The 20,109-nt window shown below is 46.7% G+C and overlaps 1 protein-coding gene across 2 annotated transcripts in view; it reads right to left on the minus strand.

Moving 5' to 3' along the window:
• LOC134969663 (C-signal-like) overlaps positions 1–20,109 on the minus strand; it is a 105,891-nt gene that overhangs the window by 45,286 nt on the left and 40,496 nt on the right. The window contains exons 1-2 of one of the 2 annotated variants that reach the window (XM_063945753.1): positions 7,382–7,453; positions 3,246–3,297 (exon numbers count right to left, since the gene is read on the minus strand). The exons of the other annotated variant lie outside the window; for it this stretch is intronic. Of the exons in view, the coding sequence (XP_063801823.1) occupies positions 3,246–3,297; positions 7,382–7,438 (109 nt within the window). The 5' untranslated portion in view covers positions 7,439–7,453. Of the gene's footprint in view, positions 1–3,245; positions 3,298–7,381; positions 7,454–20,109 lie in introns of those variants that run through there. 2 annotated transcript variants of the gene reach the window in all.

A 20,109-nucleotide genomic window follows, 5' to 3' on the forward strand; every position in this document is an offset into this window, starting at 1 on the left:
AAATAGGGAAATATTACATTGTTACTTGAGGTATAATTGTGTTACAACTGTTTCTATAAATTTATGTCTATTTGATCTTTATAAAAAAAACTCTATTTAAAAATTCTTATTCTAATAAACGAATATTCATATAACGTACTTCGAAGTGACGATTATTCTTTGGAAACGGTGTACTTGCCTCTCTGTGAAGATCCAAGTGTGAGAAGACTCTCGGTGATCGTCAAAAGGTATCGTAGTGTCATTTACTAAGCTATTCCCAGGTTCATCACAATACATCATGGGCGCACCCCCATTCTGCGTGCGCAGCACAATATAAAAAAATCAATTTTTAAAAACACAGAAGCTGGTAGAAGCGTATCCTGCCCTAGCACACAGTTGGGAGGAACAGTCAGTGCCAGCTGTCTGCTCACAACTGCCAATAATGGGCAAATCATTCAGTCTGGCGCCATCATAATTATCAAGCAAAATTGCTGCAGCCCCTGACAACCTGCATATGATACTGCTGTTCCAGTCGCAATGCCACCTGTTGTACAGCTCTACGCAAATTCACATTTGTGTGGACATACGAGGACTTAATGTATATTGCCTAGCGCTGTCCCAGGGTCTAGTGTGCATGCGCTGGTCTCTGGGAAAATGGTGTGGCGGCCATTTTCCCAGTGATTTTTGCAGCACTGCTGCCGATGTGGGACTCCGGAGGGTAAGTATTGTCAAAAAAAAATGGGTGTAGGGTGTGCGGTGTGCGGTGTGCCCCCCCCCCCCCCCCCCCTTCCCGTCGAAATAAAAAATATTGCAGCCATACGTACCAAGTACAAACACCACACAGATGGCCTCCATACGCGTACTTGTTCTGATGTGCATGCACATACTCGCAGGTTGCGTATGACCGCTCACGCGGTGGTGTGTATTAGCGCGTGGTATGAGTAATTACGGTAGCATATATATTTGCATGGAAAAGCCACATTTCATATTTAATTCACATAGTGCACGATTACACATAGCCTACATGCACCACACCAGCGAGTTACACTTGCTTAAAAGGTACAGTAACAAAGGAATTCACCTTTACAGGATATGAGGGGACAGAATTAGGTTAGGAGGTGGTGTTTGGTATCCAGCTGTACAGTAAATTAAGAGCAATATTCCAGTAGCAGTTTGCAGAAGATAGCACGCTCCTGCACATAGATATGCGCAGGAACAGAATATTAATATTACACTGTATTTACTGTACTTTGATATTCGGCGGGAACCCAGTGGAGACCATCTGCAAGTACACCTGAACCAGGCATCGCCCACCTATTAAAACCGACCTATGACCCCTCCTGTACTGTAAATGGCCCTGTGACCTATGGGTGAAGAAATTACAGTTTCTATTGTATCATGAAATGGACAAATGTATAAAAAGCCAAGCTGCCTGGCCGGCCACACATTCTCTGAAAGTCATCCATCTTGATTGACCGAGGACCGGGACCGGGTGGCACTTGCGAACAAACGTATGTATCATTGATTGTAGCCTGTATCTCTTATTGTGAATTGTATTACTTACTATTGTAACCCCCTGCAAGTAAATAACTGTTGGTGGGTGGGATCCCAACATATTTAAATACAATTGGTGTTGTGTCCCTTTCCTGCTAAGGTTTAAGGTTTAGTTCAGCCACAAGTGTAGCTGCATTGTGCTTACAGCGTTTCGGTGTGTGTGTACGCAAAGTGTGTACTTTGTACGTCCGTTGCGGCGTGTGTACGCAAAGTGCGTATACGGTACGGGCCTGTGTATGCTAACTGGGTAAAAAGTACGTAGGTTAAGGATTACATCCAGCAGCCGCAGTGGCTAGGGTTTTAGTGTAAAAGGTATAGCTTTTCTGTCCTGTATGTTAATCAGCATTAACTCCCCGGACCCCGGGGGCCCATGTGCATTGCATACATTATAAATACCCAGTGGGCTAAACGCTCATTCCCAGCAGTGATCCGCCCATTCAAGTAGAAGAGAGACGCATTCATTTGGCATACAGTGCATTCTTTGGCGTGACGTCGGTATCTGAGCACTTGTGTAATTTGTGCTGCAACAAATGCGTAAGTGCACCGTCAGTATCAGCGTCTACAGCTCTAAACCACATAAGGCAGTTGGGGGCAGTGGTGGGATTCAGCCGGTTCGCACCGGTTCTTCAGAACCGATACCTAATGTTAGGTATGGTTCTGAGAACCGTTTGCTAATGAGCGCCGCCAGCATAGGCGCCGATTCCGTTACCCCAGTAGAGCTTGCCGCCGCTGCCCCCGCAGCCCCCGCAGTAGATTGAGACGCGCTGGGGGCTGCAGAAGCGCTTCTGTACCATAGCAATGAAAAATTAAACAACCAAAAATGGCCGCCGGCAAGAAGGAGACAGACGCTAGAGGTCACATTTGACCTCTAGCGCCTGTCTCCTCGGCGGCGGGCATTTTAAGAGGTTTTTTTTTTACACTACTATGGTACAGAAGCGCTTCCACAGCCCCCAGCGTGTCTCAATCTATTGCGGGGGCTAGCAGTAACCACTGATGCCCGCACCCACCCTCCCTACTTTACTGATGCAGCGGCCAGGAGATACCTGGCAATACACAGGAAACCCCTGGCAACGCACATGAGACCCCCTAGCAACACGTATGAAACCCCTGGCAACGCACAGGAGACCCCCTAGCAACACGTATGAAACCCCTGGCAACGCACAGGAGACCCCTAGCAACATGCATGAAACCCCTGGCAACGCACAGGAGACCCCCTAGCAACACGTATGAAACACCTGGCAACGCACAGGAGACCCCCTAGCAACACGTATGAAACCCCTGGCAACGCACAGGAGACCCCTAGCAATGTAAGTGACATTATTATGTGTGGGCATAAAATGGTGTTAGGGCCATAACTGTGTGTATCATAATATGTAATTGGCGTTACAGTGTGTGGCATAACGCATAATGGGTGTTATTTGAGTATTAAATGTATGAATTATTAAACTACCTTTCGGTATACTTAAAATGGTCATTAGGACATAGAACCTGTTGTTAATTAATTTGAATCCCACCACTGGTTGGGGGTCTACAAATCACTCATTGGAATTGATTTGAGCTGCGTCAATTTGTCTTGTTGTAATATGAACTTTTGCATTGACAAATCTACCCAAGCACATTGATTGTATATAGTGTCTGGAGGATATATAGGGGTTTTGACACACACGGGGAGCGATTCAGAACACAACTTAACCTGCACGGAACAAGCTCACCTAGCTGAATCACTATGACGTTTGGATTCTTTTCAGACAACTTCTTAAGTTCCTGCAAAGGAGAAAAGTAACAAGTGATTTGACAACAGAAATATATCAGATAATACTTAACTTTAATGCTAAACAATATAGAACACTTCTATATCCAGCACGCATCTTATATAATAAAAGGCTAATGCTGCTCCTCACCTCTATTGGAGGAATTCAAGTGTTTTGTATGCTGGCGGACACTAGATGGAGCCCTGCGGAGCCAGTGTTTCTCCGTTTGGGTGCGCACACCTGCTGGCGCCGATATTACTGTTATGTTGTTCTGTCATTTTGACAAGCTGGTAACTAGCAATAAATTTATTTATTAACAGTTTCTCATATAAAGCAGCAAATTCCGTTGCACTTTACAATTGGAAATAATGATAACAAAACTGAGTAGGAAGGCCTTGCTCGCAAGCTTACAATCTATAGGGAAATAGGATAGGTGCATACCTCCCAACTGTCCCGATTTTTGCAGGACAGTCCCTTTTTTTGGGACTGCCCCACTGTCCCACCCACGGGCCGCAGTGTCCCGTGATGGGGGGGGGCAGTTGGGAGGCTCCTGAACTCGCTGCCAGCAGCTCACAGGGCGCTGGTCCTGCCCCCTTTAGTGACGGTAAAAGGGGACGTGACTCGCGATCGCGGCACTGCCGTGAGGCCACACTCCTTTTATTTAGGCCACACCCCTTTTTGGAAGCGGGCGCACTATGCGCGCCATGAGTCCTGCTTCGCAGCGCTGAGATGTTGGGAGCTATGTAGGTGCTATCTATTGCATAGTTGTCCACCAGATTGAAAAGGTTCTTGGTGGGCTGTATGATATGGTCAGTGGCGTAACTAGAAATTTTTCTCCCCCAAGCCAAAAAATCCTTCGGCGCCCCCCCCCCCCATACACCCCGTAATTGGCACTAGCAAAGGTCGAAAAATGCGCGCGCCGCAGGCGCGCGCTGGCAAAAAGGGGGTGTGGCTATGTCGAAATGGGCGTGGATGGCGTGGCATTGCAGGAAAAGACTACCTTATACCCCAGTTTTGCAACCTGCACGCCCAGACGTTGGCCACCACAGGGAAGAAAAATAATCCTGATTCATGCCCCTTACATTATTTGTCATTTTTCCTCCTTATAGTAATGCCCAGTATACATTATGCCACATACTGCAATGGTCCTTAGACATTATTCCACACACAATCAGTGATCGCGCTGAGCCCAAAAAAAAGTGGGTCCCAGGGACCCTTCACTTTTAAAAATTGGGGTCCTACCGGTCGTTTTCTGGGTCCCATCGGAATGAAGGTTCTTATTAATTTTAATCTTGTTTGGACACTACAAAAGTGTTGCAAGATGGGGGGGATGGGGTGACAATGCTGCTGGGCTCTGTAGCATGCAGGACACCCTGCACCAGAGCTGTAACTAGACATTTTGGTGCCCTTAGGCAGAAAGTGAATTGGTGTTAGACCACTGAGACCATAAAGAACAGGTAGTGCGCGCCGTAGGCGCGCCGCAAAATTTTAGGGGCGTGGCTTCATAGGGAAGGGCCGTGACCACAGAATAGTGTCAATTCACATTACACCACACAGTAGTGGCGCTTATACACATTGCACCAGGTAGAACCTCCTATGCACACTGATCCAGGTAGATCACGTCATACACTTTGCTCCAGGTACAGCACGTCATACACTTTGCACCAGGTACAGCACGTCATACACTTTGCACCAGGTAGAGCACGTTATCATACACATTGCCGCTAGGTAGAGCACGTTATCATACACAGTGCGCCAGGTAGAACACGTTATACACACTGCGCCAGGTAGAGCACGTTATCATACACATTGCGCCAGGTAGAGCATGTTATCATACACATTGCCGCTAGGTAGAGCAAGTTATCATACACATTGCCGCTAGGTAGAGCAAGTTATCATACACATTGCGTCAGGTAGAACACGTTATTATACACAATGCGCCTGGTAGAGCACGTTATTATACACAATGCGCCTGGTAGAGCACGTTATCAGCCACATTGCGCCAGGTAGAACACGTTATTATACACAATGCGCCTGGTAGAACACGTTATCATACACATTGCGCCAGGTAGAACACGTTATCATACACATTGCGCCAGGTAGAGCACGTTATAATATACATTGCACTAGGTAGAACACGTTATTATACACAATGCGCCTGGTAGAGCACGTTATTATACACATTGCACTAGGTAGAGCACGTTATCATACACATTGCGCCAGGTAGAACACGTTATCATACACATTGCGCCAGGTAGAACACGTTATCATACACATTGCGCCAGGTAGAACACGTTATCATACACATTGCGCCAGGTAGAGCACGTTATCATACACATTGCGCCTGGTAGAGCACGTTATTATACACATTGCACCAGGTAGAGCACGTTATCATACACATTGCGCAAGGTAGAACACGTTATCATACACATTGCGCCAGGTAGAACACGTTATCATACACATTGCGCCAGGTAGAGCACGTTATCATACACATTGCGCCAGGTAGAACACGTTATTATACACAATGCGCCTGGTAGAGCACGTTATTATACACAATGCGCCTGGTAGAGCACTGAGGCACATTGCAGTAACCACTCACTTATCACCTCCAGTTGCACGAAGGGGCCGTTTGACACAAGTGGTACCGCCCCCAGCAGCAACTCACTGACACTCACCATTTTTTCTGACAGCACAGTGCAGTGAGTGCACTGGCACAAGTAGCCAGCCTGCGCCTGTAGTAGCCGCAGCCTGGAGGAGCTCTATGTGAAATCGCAAGCAGAGGCTGTTCTCTGGCAAGAAGGAGCTCGTCCAATCGCTTCCCCTGACGGGCTGGCCACTGCGAAATATACCGATAATCAGTTCCAACTGTGTCAAAGTAGTGGAGCCCCAGGTGCAATGGGAAAGTCAGTGTCACTGCACAGTTGTACTGATTACTGGTATATTTAGCAGTGGCCAGCCCGTCAGGGGAAGCGATCGGAGGAGCTCCTTCTTGCCAGCCTCTGCTTGCGATTTCACAGATAGCTCCTTCATGCTGCGGCGCCGGCTGGCTACTTGTGCCAGTGCACTCACTGCAATGTGCTGTCAGAAAAATGGTGTCAGTGAGGCCCTGACACTCTGAGCGGCCTCACATTGCACACACGGAGCTTGCAGCCCCCGGACATCCCGCATCTGCACCAGCTACTCCAGGTGAAGTGGGGCGATGCAGCACTGTCTACTGCTTACCTACAGCGGGAGCTGCGCAGCCCGGCCGGCTCCTGCTGGAAGGTAGTTGTCGGGTCTCGGAGGGGCCTTGAGCGGGTCCCGGGTAGGGGGGTGGCGGCGGGCAGATCCGGAGCTGTACTCCCAGTCGCAGAGGAGGGTGCTGGCGGCAGGGCGGCAGTGGAGCCGGATGAGCGGGGCCAGTCTGTCAGCCCTGCAGCACAGATTCATGTGCTGGCGGGGAGCAGGATTCAAAGCGGGAGATGCTGCAGGCTGTGATTGGATGGAGACTACAGGAGGTGATTGGCCGAGGAAACAGCCAGTCACCTCCTGCATTCTGCTGACAGGCTTAACACATGCAAACACATATTCAGATGAGCGCGTCCTGTGGGACCCGCTCATCTTCTAAATGTGAGTCCCGGGCGGCTGTTTCTGGGTAAAATACGCGCCATAGCGCGTTTTTGCGATCACTGACAATAATGCACATGACACAATATGCACACACCGTAATGCCCCCTACACATTATGCCACACACCGTAATGCCCCCGACACATTATGCCACACACCGTAATGCCCCCGACACATTATGCCACACACCGTAATGCCTGTGACACATTATGACAGGAATCGCAAAGCCCGTTATACATTATGCTACACACTGCAATGCCCCTGATACATTATAGCACATACAATGTCTGTGACACAGTATGACACACACCACAATGATCCTGAGACATTATACCACATACCACAATGCCCGTGACATAGTCTACAACACACCGTAATACCAGATACATTATGACACACACTGCAATGTCCGTGATACATTATGCCACACACCGTAATGCCCATTACACATTAAGTTCTACAGTAAGGCTTCCAATTACTTTTAAATTACCTGCTCGTTGCCAGGGGTTTCATGCTCTTGGTTCCATGCACGGTGCCAGGATGTCATGCTCGTTGCCAGGGGTTTCATGCACTGGGTGTCATGCTCGTTGCTAGGGGGTAGTGCTTGTTGCTAGGGCCGTGCTCCCAGTGCCAGATATTCCCCCACAGTGCCAGGTATATGCACCCAGTGCCAGATATTCCCCCACAGTGCCAGGTATATGCACCCAGTGCCAGATATTCCCCCACAGTGCCTGCTTCCCCCCCCAGTGCCAGGTATATGCCCCCAGTGCCGGGTATATGCCCCCCCAGTGCCAGGTATATTCCCCCAGTGCCAGGTATATGCCCCCAGTGCCAGATATTCTCCCACAGTGCCAGATATTCCCCCCCAGTGCCAGGTATATGCCCCCAGTGCCAGGTACATGCCCCCCCAGTGCCAGTTATATGCCCCCAGTGCCAGGTATATGCCCCCATTGCCAGATATTCCCCCCCAGTGCCTGCTCCCCCCCAGTGCCAGGTATATGCCCCCAGTGCCGGGTATATGCCCCCCCCCAGTGCCGGGTATATGCCCCCCCAGTACCGGGTATATGCCCCCCCAGTACCGGGTATATGCCCCCAGTGTCAGGTACATGCCCCCAGTGCCAGATATTCCCCCCCAGTGCCTGCTTCCCCCCCAGTGCCAGGTATATGCCTCCAGTGCCGGGTATATGCCCCCCCCCAGTGCCAGGTATATGCCCCCAGTGCCAGGTACATGCCCCCAGTACCGGGTATATGCCCCCCCAGTGCCAGGTATATGCCCCCAGTGCCAGGTACATGCCCTCAGTGCCGGGTATATGTCCCCAGTGCCAGATCTGCCCCCCCAGTGCCAGGTATATGTCCCCAGTGCCGGGTATATGCCCCAGTGCCTGCTCCCCCGGCCCCCCCCTATGTGTTGGAGGGACACGAGCGCATCGCGCGTCTCTCCTGTGTCCCTCCTAGCTCTCCCCCGGCTGGTCTAATAAAGGAAGTGCCGTTCGTGAGCCAATCAGAGCTCACGAACGGCACTTGCTTCCTTAGACCGGCCGGGGGAGAGCCAGGAGGGACACAGGAGAGACGCGCGATGCGCTCGTGTCCCTCCAACACATAGGGGGGGGCCGGGGGAGCAGGCACCGCAGGGAGGGAGAGCCGGAGAGGAGATCGCAGATTGACATGCGGACGCTCGTCCGCATGTCAATCTGTTCTAAATCAGTGGCGCCCCCGCAGCCCCTCGCCCCCAAGCCACCGCGAGGACTGCGGGGGCAGTAGTTACGCCACTGGATAAGGTCATACAGCAATGATGAACCATGGTCAGGAGGAGGGGAAAGTGACGAATGAGAAGACGTGTGAGGATATGTGTGGATATGTGTGGACTGTGCAGAGTGGATGCAATTTGATAGGAAGGTTTATGAAAGTTATGTGGGCGGTTCTGGAATTTGATACGCTTCCCTGAAGAGGTGAGTTTTCAAGGAACGCTTGAAGGTTTGTAGACTAGAGGAGAGTCTAATTGTGTGTGGTAGGGCATTCCACAGAGTGGGTGCAGCCTGAAAAAAGTCCTGCAATCGTGAGTGGGAGCGAGTAATGAGTGTGGATGAGGGACGCAGGTCTTGTGAAGAGCGGACAGGTCAGGTTGGGAGATATTTTGAGATGAGCGACGTGATGTACGTTGGTGTAGTTTGGTTAATGGCCTTGTGTGTGAGTAAAAGTATTTTACTGTATATTGAATATGCTAGAATACAGGTAACCAATGGAGGGACTGAGAGTGGATCTGCAGACGATGAACGTCTAGCGAGGAAGATTAGCCTCGCAGCTGCATTCAGAATGGATTGTAGTGGGGAGAGTCTCGTTTTGGGAAGACCAGTTAGGAGACTATTGCAATAATCAGTGCGGGAGATAATGAGAGCGTGGATTAGAGTTTTAGCAGTGTAAGGTATGGTCGTATTTTGGATATGTTTTTTAGATGCATGTAACATGATTTTGAGACAGATTAAATGTGGGGAACAAAGGACAGATCAGAGTCAAGGATGAAACCTAGGCAGCGAGCTTGTGGGATAGGGTTATTTAATAAATCTATATCACCAGGCATCAGTAGCAGATGCTTCCTAGTCAGTGAGCCCCCGCTGCCAGGACACACTTTGGGGCACCCGTCCCGTTTGCCTCACAGATCTCAGTCGGAGCCTCTCACACTACATCGAACAGAGAAAACGGGGAGACAAAACACAAAAGAAAAAACAAACTTATTATGGGTGATCAGTATTAATTTACATTGTCCGGCTTCAATGCATTATTATTATTATTATTATTGTTATTATTATTATTACAGGTTGAGTCTCCCTTATCCAAAATGCTTGGGACCAGAGGTATTTTGGATATGGGATTTTTCCGTATTTTGGAATAATTGCATACCATAATGAGATATCATGGTGATGGGACCCAAGTCTAAGCACAGAATGCATTTATGTTTCATATACACCTTATACACACAGCCTGAAGGTAATTTTAGCCAATATTTTTTATAACTTTGTGCATTAAACAAAGTGTGTCTACATTCACACAATTCATTTATGTTTCATATACACCTTATACACACAGCCTGAAGGTCATTTAATACAATATTTTTAATAACTTTGTGTATTAAACAAGGTTTGTGTTAGTGATGTGCACCGGAAATTTTTCGGGTTTTGTGTTTTGGTTTTGGGTTCGGTTCCGCGGCCGTGTTTTGGGTTCGACCGCCTTTTGGCAAAACCTAACCGAATTTTTTTTGTCGGTGTCAAAGTCAGAAAAATATCTCTATGCACACTACCATATTTGCACCTCACACAGGTCCGTGCTGCGCATGCGTACGCTCTCCCGTACGTGCGCATACTCACAGTCGCGGGCACCCGCAGGCGCACGGTATGCGTATTTACGGTAGAGTTTATGTGATCGTAGCGTGCGACTCGATCATTACATATTTTCACTATATAATGTATTTTGTAGATCATGTTCCCTTTGATAGATTCTGAAAGTTTAGTTAACATAGCATGTTCCTGAACAGAGAGATCCTTCTTTGTATTGTACGAAGGGTCTAACAGGGGTCATACAGTGGTGTTTGGTACCCATCGGAAGAGTATTTAAATAGCAATATTCCGGTGTTGGTTTGGAGCCGATTAATCGCTCGTGCGAATAGTTATGGACATAAGAAGTTTATGTCCATTTACTATTATTTGTTCTTATTTAGTCATGCGGCGGGAAACCCAGTATCCCACCCACCTGAACAGTTGGAAGCAGTCACAGCCCACCTGTATGAATCAACCTATGACCTTTTGTTATAATGCGAAGCCGAATTCCTGTGTCCAATGAACAATGAGATTGTAGGGACCATTGAATTGTATTGTGTGTGTGGGGCATAAATAGGCAGGCCGACCATATCCAGTTCACTCTCTTCAACGGTTCTCATTGCTGATAATCGGGAGCTGGATATCGAGGCGCATGCGATCGTTTCCCCTTGTGCGTAAGTGTTTCTCCGCAACTATATTGATCTTCTCGTTATTGTGGGCCAATTTCTCTCTCTCTCTCTCTCTTCTCCTCTTTCTCTCTTATTTTCCCTTAAATAGTAATTGTATTGTATTTCCTGTGTAGTTATCTGGTTAGGTAGTCTATGTTATATTGTAGTGTATGATTTGTATTTGTATTAATTCTTTTGCAAGTATATCATTCATAATATATATATTAGGCGTTGGACCCTGAGCACGGTATCTGTGTATTTCTTATAGTGTTAAGTATTCACAGAGCGTCGGTGACGCTAGAACAGCTTTAAAGGTAATAAGGTTACACTGTGTTGCATTTACACTCTATCATTACACTAAGGTTTTACTGCACAATACACTGTTTATAGTTTAGATACAAAGGTTTAACATTGTGAGCGTCAGCGCCGCTGGTGATCTCCTCGTGGTCCCGAGCGTCCGCTACGCTATAGCGAATCATTACGTTAGTCAGCAGCCAATAGCGTGCCTGCCTGTGATCTCTTGGCCGTGAGCGAACGTGACGCTTGAGCGTCTCGACTACGGCTAAGCGATTGTTACGCAACGAGCGTACCCTTATGGTACTTCATACGTAGATAGCGTACAGTGTTCTTAGACCTCATAAAGGGTGTTATATAAGATAAATATTTCACTTTATCAATTGCGGGCTCGTCCTGTCCTTCACATATCTGCACTAGGTAATTTCAGCAGACATTATCCAGCAGCAAAGGGCGGGAGATCATATTCCTCGTAGTGCTGTTTGGATAAGAGTCTGCTTCTCTTAGTAAAGGGTGCTGAAGGAATCCGGGAACCGGAGGTAAGAACAACACGCTAGTCTCTTTTAAAACTGTATTTTTCTGTCTTGCGTACACACGCACGCACACATATATATCTGCATTTCTTTTTTTCATTTGTGTATTTTCGTATATCACTCTCCTGTTTGCCAGTTTTATAGTTGATAAACGTGCTAAGAGAGATTTGCCGCTATTTCATAGTTTAAGAGTAAAGGTAATATAGTTAAAGTATAGACAAACACACAGCTGTGCCTGAGAGACAAGGCGAAGTCAGTGTGGTGCGCGGTAGATGATAAAGGATCATCTACATTGATAAACGTATAAATTGTGTTACGGTGGATCTTTGCTTTGCGTACACGTGTCTCTAACAAAGGACTGAGACTTGCGTACGCAACCCAAGGGCCGACGCACGCAGCGTATATTACGCAACGGAGCGTACGGGTACGCCCACGTAACTCAAATCACAAGTGTTAATTTTTTTTCAACGCGATAAATAGCGCAACGCGGTAAATAACGCAAGGCGATAAATCGCGCAAATCTATTTTAACATTCGAAATTTAAATTAACAGATCCTTCTCCTAATTGGTAACACATCTGGTCTAAAGAAAATTTCTGCGCAGAAATAGAAACAAAAGTGTATATGTGGTGAGTGAGTGTTTGTTTTTACAATTTTTGAGGTTGAACCACAAGAAAAGTCGAGTTCTCGTGAGGTACATGCGTGTAAGTGACGTACATGGTGGCTAGGGAGGCATCCCTGGTTAAAACATACAATTTGAGCATTAGAGTGTAGCAGACCAGGAGGTCATACTGTAACAGACCAGGAGGTCATAGCAGACCAGCAGGTTTAGGTACAGCAGACAAGGAAGTCCGCTATACAGTCCACAGGCACAACACCAAGAAAGGGTTGGTGCAACACCCATATAGGCCATACAAGCTCTGGCTGAAGGAATTCGCAGCCGTAATTTTCGATTCCACTGGTCGCTCCGTACATAAGATTAGTTGCTTATGTGCTGAACGATTGTACCGCACGTAATTGTGTGCATTAGTAAACCTGACCGGTACTATTTGTGTACGAAGGTCATAAACGCTATTTGTACATTCTAACGTGATTTGTGTAATTTTTTTATTTTAAGGGAGGTTCGCTGCTCACTCAGGAACTATCCAACAACCAATAGTTACTGGAAAGAGTAAGTGTTCTTCAGGTCACCCTCGCAGGTTCCAGTAAATAGAGGTTCAGGTCGCAGGGGCCCTGGGTCGAGTACGCCAGCACCATATCGGTGTGATCAGGTCGTATTGGTCGGCGTGGGCGAGTGAGTGGGGTACTCGGTAAACCGCCACCGTCAGCCTATTTTGAACATTTTGGTTTGCGTAAGGGTTGGCTGAATAAAGCAACACCTTCGAACTATGGGGGCCACTTGTTCAGGTAGGGGGCGATCAACCTCGGTTCGGGTTGATTCAGTGAACCGACCAGTCGGGTCGGCAAGGTACGTAATGTGTGAGAAATACGGAAGTCACACAGAAGCTTTATGTGATGAATGGGAGAGAATGACAATACATGACGGGGAGAAATTCCCAAGAGTAGGTAGCTTCAGCACAGAAGTGTTAACGAATTTAAGGAGAAGGATATGTCTCATTAAATCAGCCAAGAGACGAATCAAGCATTATGATTATTTACAGTTGTGGCAACAGGAGGGTGACATACAGAGAGGATTGGCTCAGGCGGCGGGATCTGGCTCGATCAGAAAACTGATAGCCACGGCCCCACCACCACCATACATATCAGGAGAGAAATTGGTTGCGGAGAATGACGCACTAAGGTGTAACAAACAAACACTTAGCAACTGTGTAAATGTTAAAGATAATGTTAACCAATTAACCAATGCAAGTATTAACCCGTGCAAGTTGTACCCTGTTTTGAACTTTCCTCAGGAGTGTGATCAAGAGGACGAATCGGTAACAATTTCAGCGCTCTCTCTAGCAGCCACCATAGCAGAGACCACAGTAGGCACAGCTCCACCCCCGAGATTAGTAACAAAGGCCCCTAGCGGAGGGATAGGTGAGGTCGTATCAACGGGTAAGTACGGCACCATACACTATGCTGAAACTATTTCACCACAGCCTGTAGAATATACACAGAATGAGGTTGTTAGAGTTAATCCTGTTAAGGTAATAGTAGTTCCAAATGGGAAAACAGACACTTCAGGAGTCACTCCTGTTAGGAACATTGCCATGTACAGCCCATTTTCCCGAATGGAATTAAGGACCATAGTGTCGGAATTCCCTGACCCTAGAAAAGACTTAGTAGCCAGCCAAAAATACATCAGAGACCTAGGTAACACTGTAGAGCCCAACAATAAAGACTGGCAGATATTGCTGAGAGCATGTTTACCCTCCAATGTCGACGCAGCTCAATTTTTAGCTGACTGTGGATTAGATCAGGATGTACCTCTTACAGAAGTGTACAACAAAGACAATGTAAAAAGAATAAGTTTACAGTTAAAGGAGTATTTCCCAGCCGTAGTTAAATGGAACAAAATATTCTCCATTAAACAGAAGGAGTCAGAAACAGCTGCAGAGTATTTTCACAGAGCATTATCAGAAATGGCAAAATACACAGGCATAGAGGACATTAAAACAAACATAAACCATCGAGAAGTAGCAGTATCGGTACTGATGGATGGTTTAAAAGAGTCATTGAAGACTAGGGTACAGACCACACAACCATGTTGGCGAGGTCTGTCTGTGGCTACTTTGAGAGAGGCTGCTATTGATCACGATAGGAACATCACCAGACACAGGGAACAACAAGGTGATAAGTTAATGGCAGTAAGTATACAGGCCCTGACCACAAGGCAGCCTTTGTTTATATCACCAAACCCTGTGGGTAAGTCAAATGTGGTTACTTGTTATTCTTGTCATAAACAGGGACACATGGCACGAGATTGTAGAGTGAAGAATTCACGAAACTCATACCAACCCCCTAGACAACGACACGACACACGACATTGGGATCAGGGTCCGCAGAAACGGAGTTATGAGCCACATGCAGGGGAAACAAAAAGATATCCCCCGAACAGAGACTGGCAAGCCTCTGGTAGCTCCCAATTAACTCCATCACAAGTAGTTGCTGCCAGCGGGATTCAGGGAGGTCACCATACCCAATAGGGGTGTGGCCATACCTGTAATCAGCAGCCAGTAAAATTGATTGCAAGCCTTGGAAGTGAACCAGAAATTGCAATCAATGTAGCTGGTAAATCATTAAACTTTCTTGTAGACACAGGGGCGGCCAAATCAGTGATAAATTCGACAGTGGGCATGAGAACCACTGGTAAGACAATTCCAGCCATAGGGGTAACGGGAGTAGTCCAGCACTACCCTGTTAGCAAACCAGCCGAGATTACAATAGGGCCTTTACATACCAAGCATTCCTTTTTGCTGGCTGCATCGGCACCGACTAATCTCCTGGGAAGAGACTTACTGTGTAAAATGGGGTGCGTCATTTATTGTACTCCTGAAGGTGTATTCTTGGACATACCTGAGAATCACGCTCAGGAAGTGCGAGACATGTTAGACTCCCCGTCAAAATTAATGTCACATACCATTATGACAAATAGGACTCCCTCCCAAGTAGAAGAAATGACATCTCAGATACCAGAGTCACTTTGGACTAAAGATGGACAGGACACTGGATTAATGGCAAACGTAGCTCCGGTAGTTGTACAAGTAAAAGATGGTAGGATAGCTCCAAAAATCCCACAGTACCCTCTGAAGCCAGAGGTGGAGTTAGGAGTGTATCCCGTAATAGAGCGCTTGCTACAACAGGGCATTCTGGTAAGAACGTCCAGCACTGCCAATAGTCCCATCTTCCCTGTGAAAAAGAGTGGGGGGAGGGGTTACCGGCTAGTGCAGGATCTAAGGGGGATTAACAAAATAGTTGAGAGTCAGTTCCCCGTAGTGCCAAATCCAGCTGTCATCCTAATGCAAATCCCTCCCACTGCGAAATTTTTCACTGTTATTGACCTCTGCTCCGCTTTCTTTTCGGTACCTCTGCACCCTGACAGTCAATATTTGTTTGCATTTACATACAGAGGAGTCCAATACACATGGACTCGATTACCACAAGGATTCATAGATAGCCCAAGTATATTTTCCCAGGCTTTGCATGATTGTTTACAGTCTTTCCAACCAGTGAGTGGATCAGTATTAATACAGTACGTGGATGATCTACTACTGTGTTCTGATTCATTGGAAGCATCCCTGAAGGATACGAAACAGCTCCTGTTTCATCTTTCAGACACAGGACACAAGGTTTCCAAAGACAAGTTGCAATTATGCCAAACTAAGGTAAAATATTTGGGACACTGTCTAACACAAGGACTGAGACACCTGACCGCTGATAGAATTCAAGCAATTAGAGACATGACTCTGCCACAAACCCAGCAACAGATCAGAACATTTTTAGGAATGTGTGGGTATTGCCGTAACTGGATCCCAGGGTTTTCCATTCTAGCGTTACCCTTGCAGGAGATGGTCTCCTCAAACAAACCTGATCGGATTTCGCATACAGACGAGTCTGAGACAGCATTTGAGAGACTTAAACAGTGCCTAACGCAGGCACCAGCATTAGGTATGCCAGACTATGGGAAACCCTTTGAACTATACGGAACAGAAAGTGCTGGTTGCGCGGCAGGCGTACTAACCCAAAAGCACGGTGATGCCAGCAGGCCAGTAGCATATTACAGCGCTCAGCTAGATACGGTAGCGCGATCCCTCCCCACATGCTTGCGAAGCATTGCTGCGATAGCATTGCTAGTAACGAAAAGCGAAGACGTCGTGCTAGGTCACAACCTCACAATTCATACACCACATGCAGTGTCAGCCTTGTTAAATTCTGCCCAAACCAGGCACGTCTCATCAGCGCGGTTTACAAGATGGGAATTGGCACTAATGGCCCCCGTAAACATCACCATAAGGAGATGCAGTGCATTAAATCCTGCAACATATCTCCCAGGTGTGCCTGGACAGGCACAAAGGGTGGAGGATGAGAGTGGTGGGGAAGGAGAATTTAATACAAAGGAAGACACACATGATTGTATGGAATATTTGACCCAAAATTTTACCGCAAGGCCTGACATCAGTGACAACCCACTGGAAGATGTAGAACTTACGTTCTACACGGACGGTAGTTGTCATAGACAGTCAGACTCGGGAGACTTGTGTACTGGATACGCAGTCGTAGATGACCAAGGCACCATAGAAGCGGAACCGCTAGGCCCACCTCACTCTGCCCAGGTTGCTGAACTGGTCGCCCTAACCAGAGCATGTGAATTGGCTAAGGGCAAATCAGCCAATATCTACACCGATTCTAGATACGCATTCGGGGTAGTCCATGATTTCGGAGCCCTATGGCGCCTCAGAAATTTCATGACGGCAGCTGGCACACCGGTAGCGCATGCAGCTCACATAAAAAGGCTTCTAACAGCGATACAGGAACCCGACAGAGTGGCTGTTATCAAATGTAAAGCACACACATATAGCCAAGACCCAGTATCACTTGGTAACAGCCGAGCAGACGAAGCTGCTAAATTAGCAGCTGCTACCCCCAGACAGACAGACACCACACAACTGATGGTATTTAATACCATCAACACACAGAAGTTGTGTGAGATGCAAAATTTGTGTTCCACACAGGAAAAGGCAGTCTGGAAGGCAAAAGGATATGGTCAGGAGTCCTCAGGACTCTGGACGGATGGACACTGTAAACCAGTGGCCCCCAGAGCATACCTTCCATGTTTAGCTGAGGCAGCTCACGGGCTGACTCATCTGGGCAAGGAAGGGATGTGCAAGTTGGTAAGAGCATATTGGTGTGCCCCAGGATTTTCATCTCATGCGAGTAAAAGGGCAATGTCATGCCTTACCTGTCTGAGAAAGAACATCGGAAAGGCAATACCTACAGAACCATCTCATATCCCACCTGCCGGCGGCCCTTTCCAGGTAATACAGATTGACTTTATTCAATTACCCCCTTGTCGAAATTTGAAATATGTACTTGTTTGTATAGATGTTTTCTCAAATTGGGTCGAAGCATTTCCAGCGGCCACAAATACCGCTATGTTTACTGCTAAGAAAATTGTGCAGGAATTTGTATGTAGATATGGTATCCCTAGAATTATCGAAAGTGATAGGGGTACCCATTTTACAGGTGATGTCTTTCAAGGAATGTGTAAATTGATGGGAATTGATAGCAAGCTGCACACTCCATACCGTCCACAGGCGAGTGCGAAAGTGTAAAGAGTGAACAGCACTATTAAAAATAAACTGAGTAAAGTGATGGCAGAGACAGGATTGACATGGCCAGAAGCTTTACCCATTGTACTGTACAGCATCAGAACCACTCCCAGGTCCCCTCTTAATCTGTCTCCCTTTGAAATCTTGTTTGGTCGACAACCGCATGTTATGATTAACCCTCAGGATGATTTGAAGTGTAACAATGAAGTGACTGTAAAATACTTGATTAACATGAGTAAACAGTTAAGGAATCAAAATGATAATCTGAAGTTAGTGATTCCTGATTTACCAGATAGTAATTGTCATGACATTGAACCTGGGGATTATGTAATGATACGGAATTTTCTACGCTCAGGTTGCCTTATTGACAGATGGGAAGGACCATACCAGGTCTTATTGATTAGCACTACAGCATTGAAGGTTGCTGAGAGAGAGACTTGGGTTCATTCGTCCCACTGTAAAAAGGTTGCTGATCCAGAGAGGCCCCGTGATAAGGAACAGATGGTAGAGGTTGTATCACTGGAGTGTCTGTTCCAGGAGGACTGAGGCGGCACCTGAGCATTAAAAATCACAAGACCAAAAGCAGTTGTCGATCCCCTGTTCCCTTTTATTGTTTTTCTCCAACTTCCCATCCCCTCTCCCTCAAATTTTTTTTTTTCCCCCTTCTCATTCTTCTCCGTTTCCTCCTACAAGATGGACTTGCCCCAAGAGACTGTGATCCGGATTTTCCTGTTGACCATGATGTTGACCAGAGCAGTCTGTTCCGGCGAGAGTACCATGGAGGTCGAGAGAGGTTCTGGAATGGGTTCTGATGACAGAGATGGAGGCGTAGTTTTCCAAGAACAACATAATCAACAAGCAAAGGCGAGTATCAGAAAACGATCCGATAGCATTGACCATAGAAGGAATTGTGAAGGATTGTTAGCTGAAGAAAACTGTATCTGTCGGCTCTGTAACAATGTCATTGAGGATGGGTGCATAAAGAAATGCCAATCCAGTTTTAATATCCATATGGACCGGCATCCATTGAGTGACTATCACTCCTTAGTGGGTAGTGTGTTAAATAAAACAGATTGTTGGGTATGCTCTCAAGTACCTCAAGGTCATAGCAAATCAGGGCTAGTACCATTTCCTTTAACGTTAGGGGAGGTACTTGAGTTAAGTGGTGGGAGACCGGTGGACAGGAGGTTTAATATCTCCAGCCCTCCTAGTTTGAAGCTCCACCAATACCATGTGGATAGGTCCCTATTATGTTTTAACATCTCCAATCCCCGAAAGCCGGGAAATTGGGAAGTGTCATGGAGTAATCAAACCATGACCTTTTCGCATAGAGCAGATAGAATGCCTACAGATACAGAGCTTATACGCCACATAGCCAGAAGAGGAAAATCTTTCCGGTATAGGTATACCTTAGGAAATAGGATTACGAGAGTTGGAGAGGTATCACCAGGATACTGTGCACATATCGTACAACCTGATACGTGTACTAAGCAGATGGAAGAATTAGGGTTAGGAGATTTCACATGGAAGGTGTGTAAGATGGTTATGTCCTACTCCGTCCCATATGTTCTCCCCGATGATGCATATTTCATATGCGGGAGAAAGGCGTATAAGTGGCTTGCCCCAAACTCTGAAGGATTGTGCTATATTGGAAAAGTACTGCCTGAAGTAATGACTGTATCACATGACAAAATGAAAGACATACACCGTGTTGCCCAAACTCCTTATACTCACACCCATTACGAGCACGTAGTTAAACGGCACCTGATAGAAAGAACAGAGCATCCGGCCTCTGACATGATCCATGAATCCACCGGGATTCAGTTTCTAATCGCGTTAGATATCACTCGCACCGCTAGAGGAGTGTTGAATTATAAATACATATCTGCGCTCGCCAATTTGTTAGATAATATCACTGAAATGTATGATGACACGTTTAGGTATACTGGAAGAGAACTTCAGGCTTATAAAACAGAACTGGTACAGCATAGAATGGTTCTTAATTACCTCACAGCAGTGACAGGCGGATATTGTGTCACACTGGCAACACAATACGGCGTGAAATGTTGCACATATATTACGAATAGCACCGAGGACCCGGTCGAGGTCATAGACCAAAAGATGGACGATATTCTCCAACT

This window comes from Pseudophryne corroboree, chromosome 11, assembly GCF_028390025.1.
Source record: "Pseudophryne corroboree isolate aPseCor3 chromosome 11, aPseCor3.hap2, whole genome shotgun sequence".
Lineage (NCBI taxonomy): Eukaryota > Metazoa > Chordata > Amphibia > Anura > Myobatrachidae > Pseudophryne > Pseudophryne corroboree.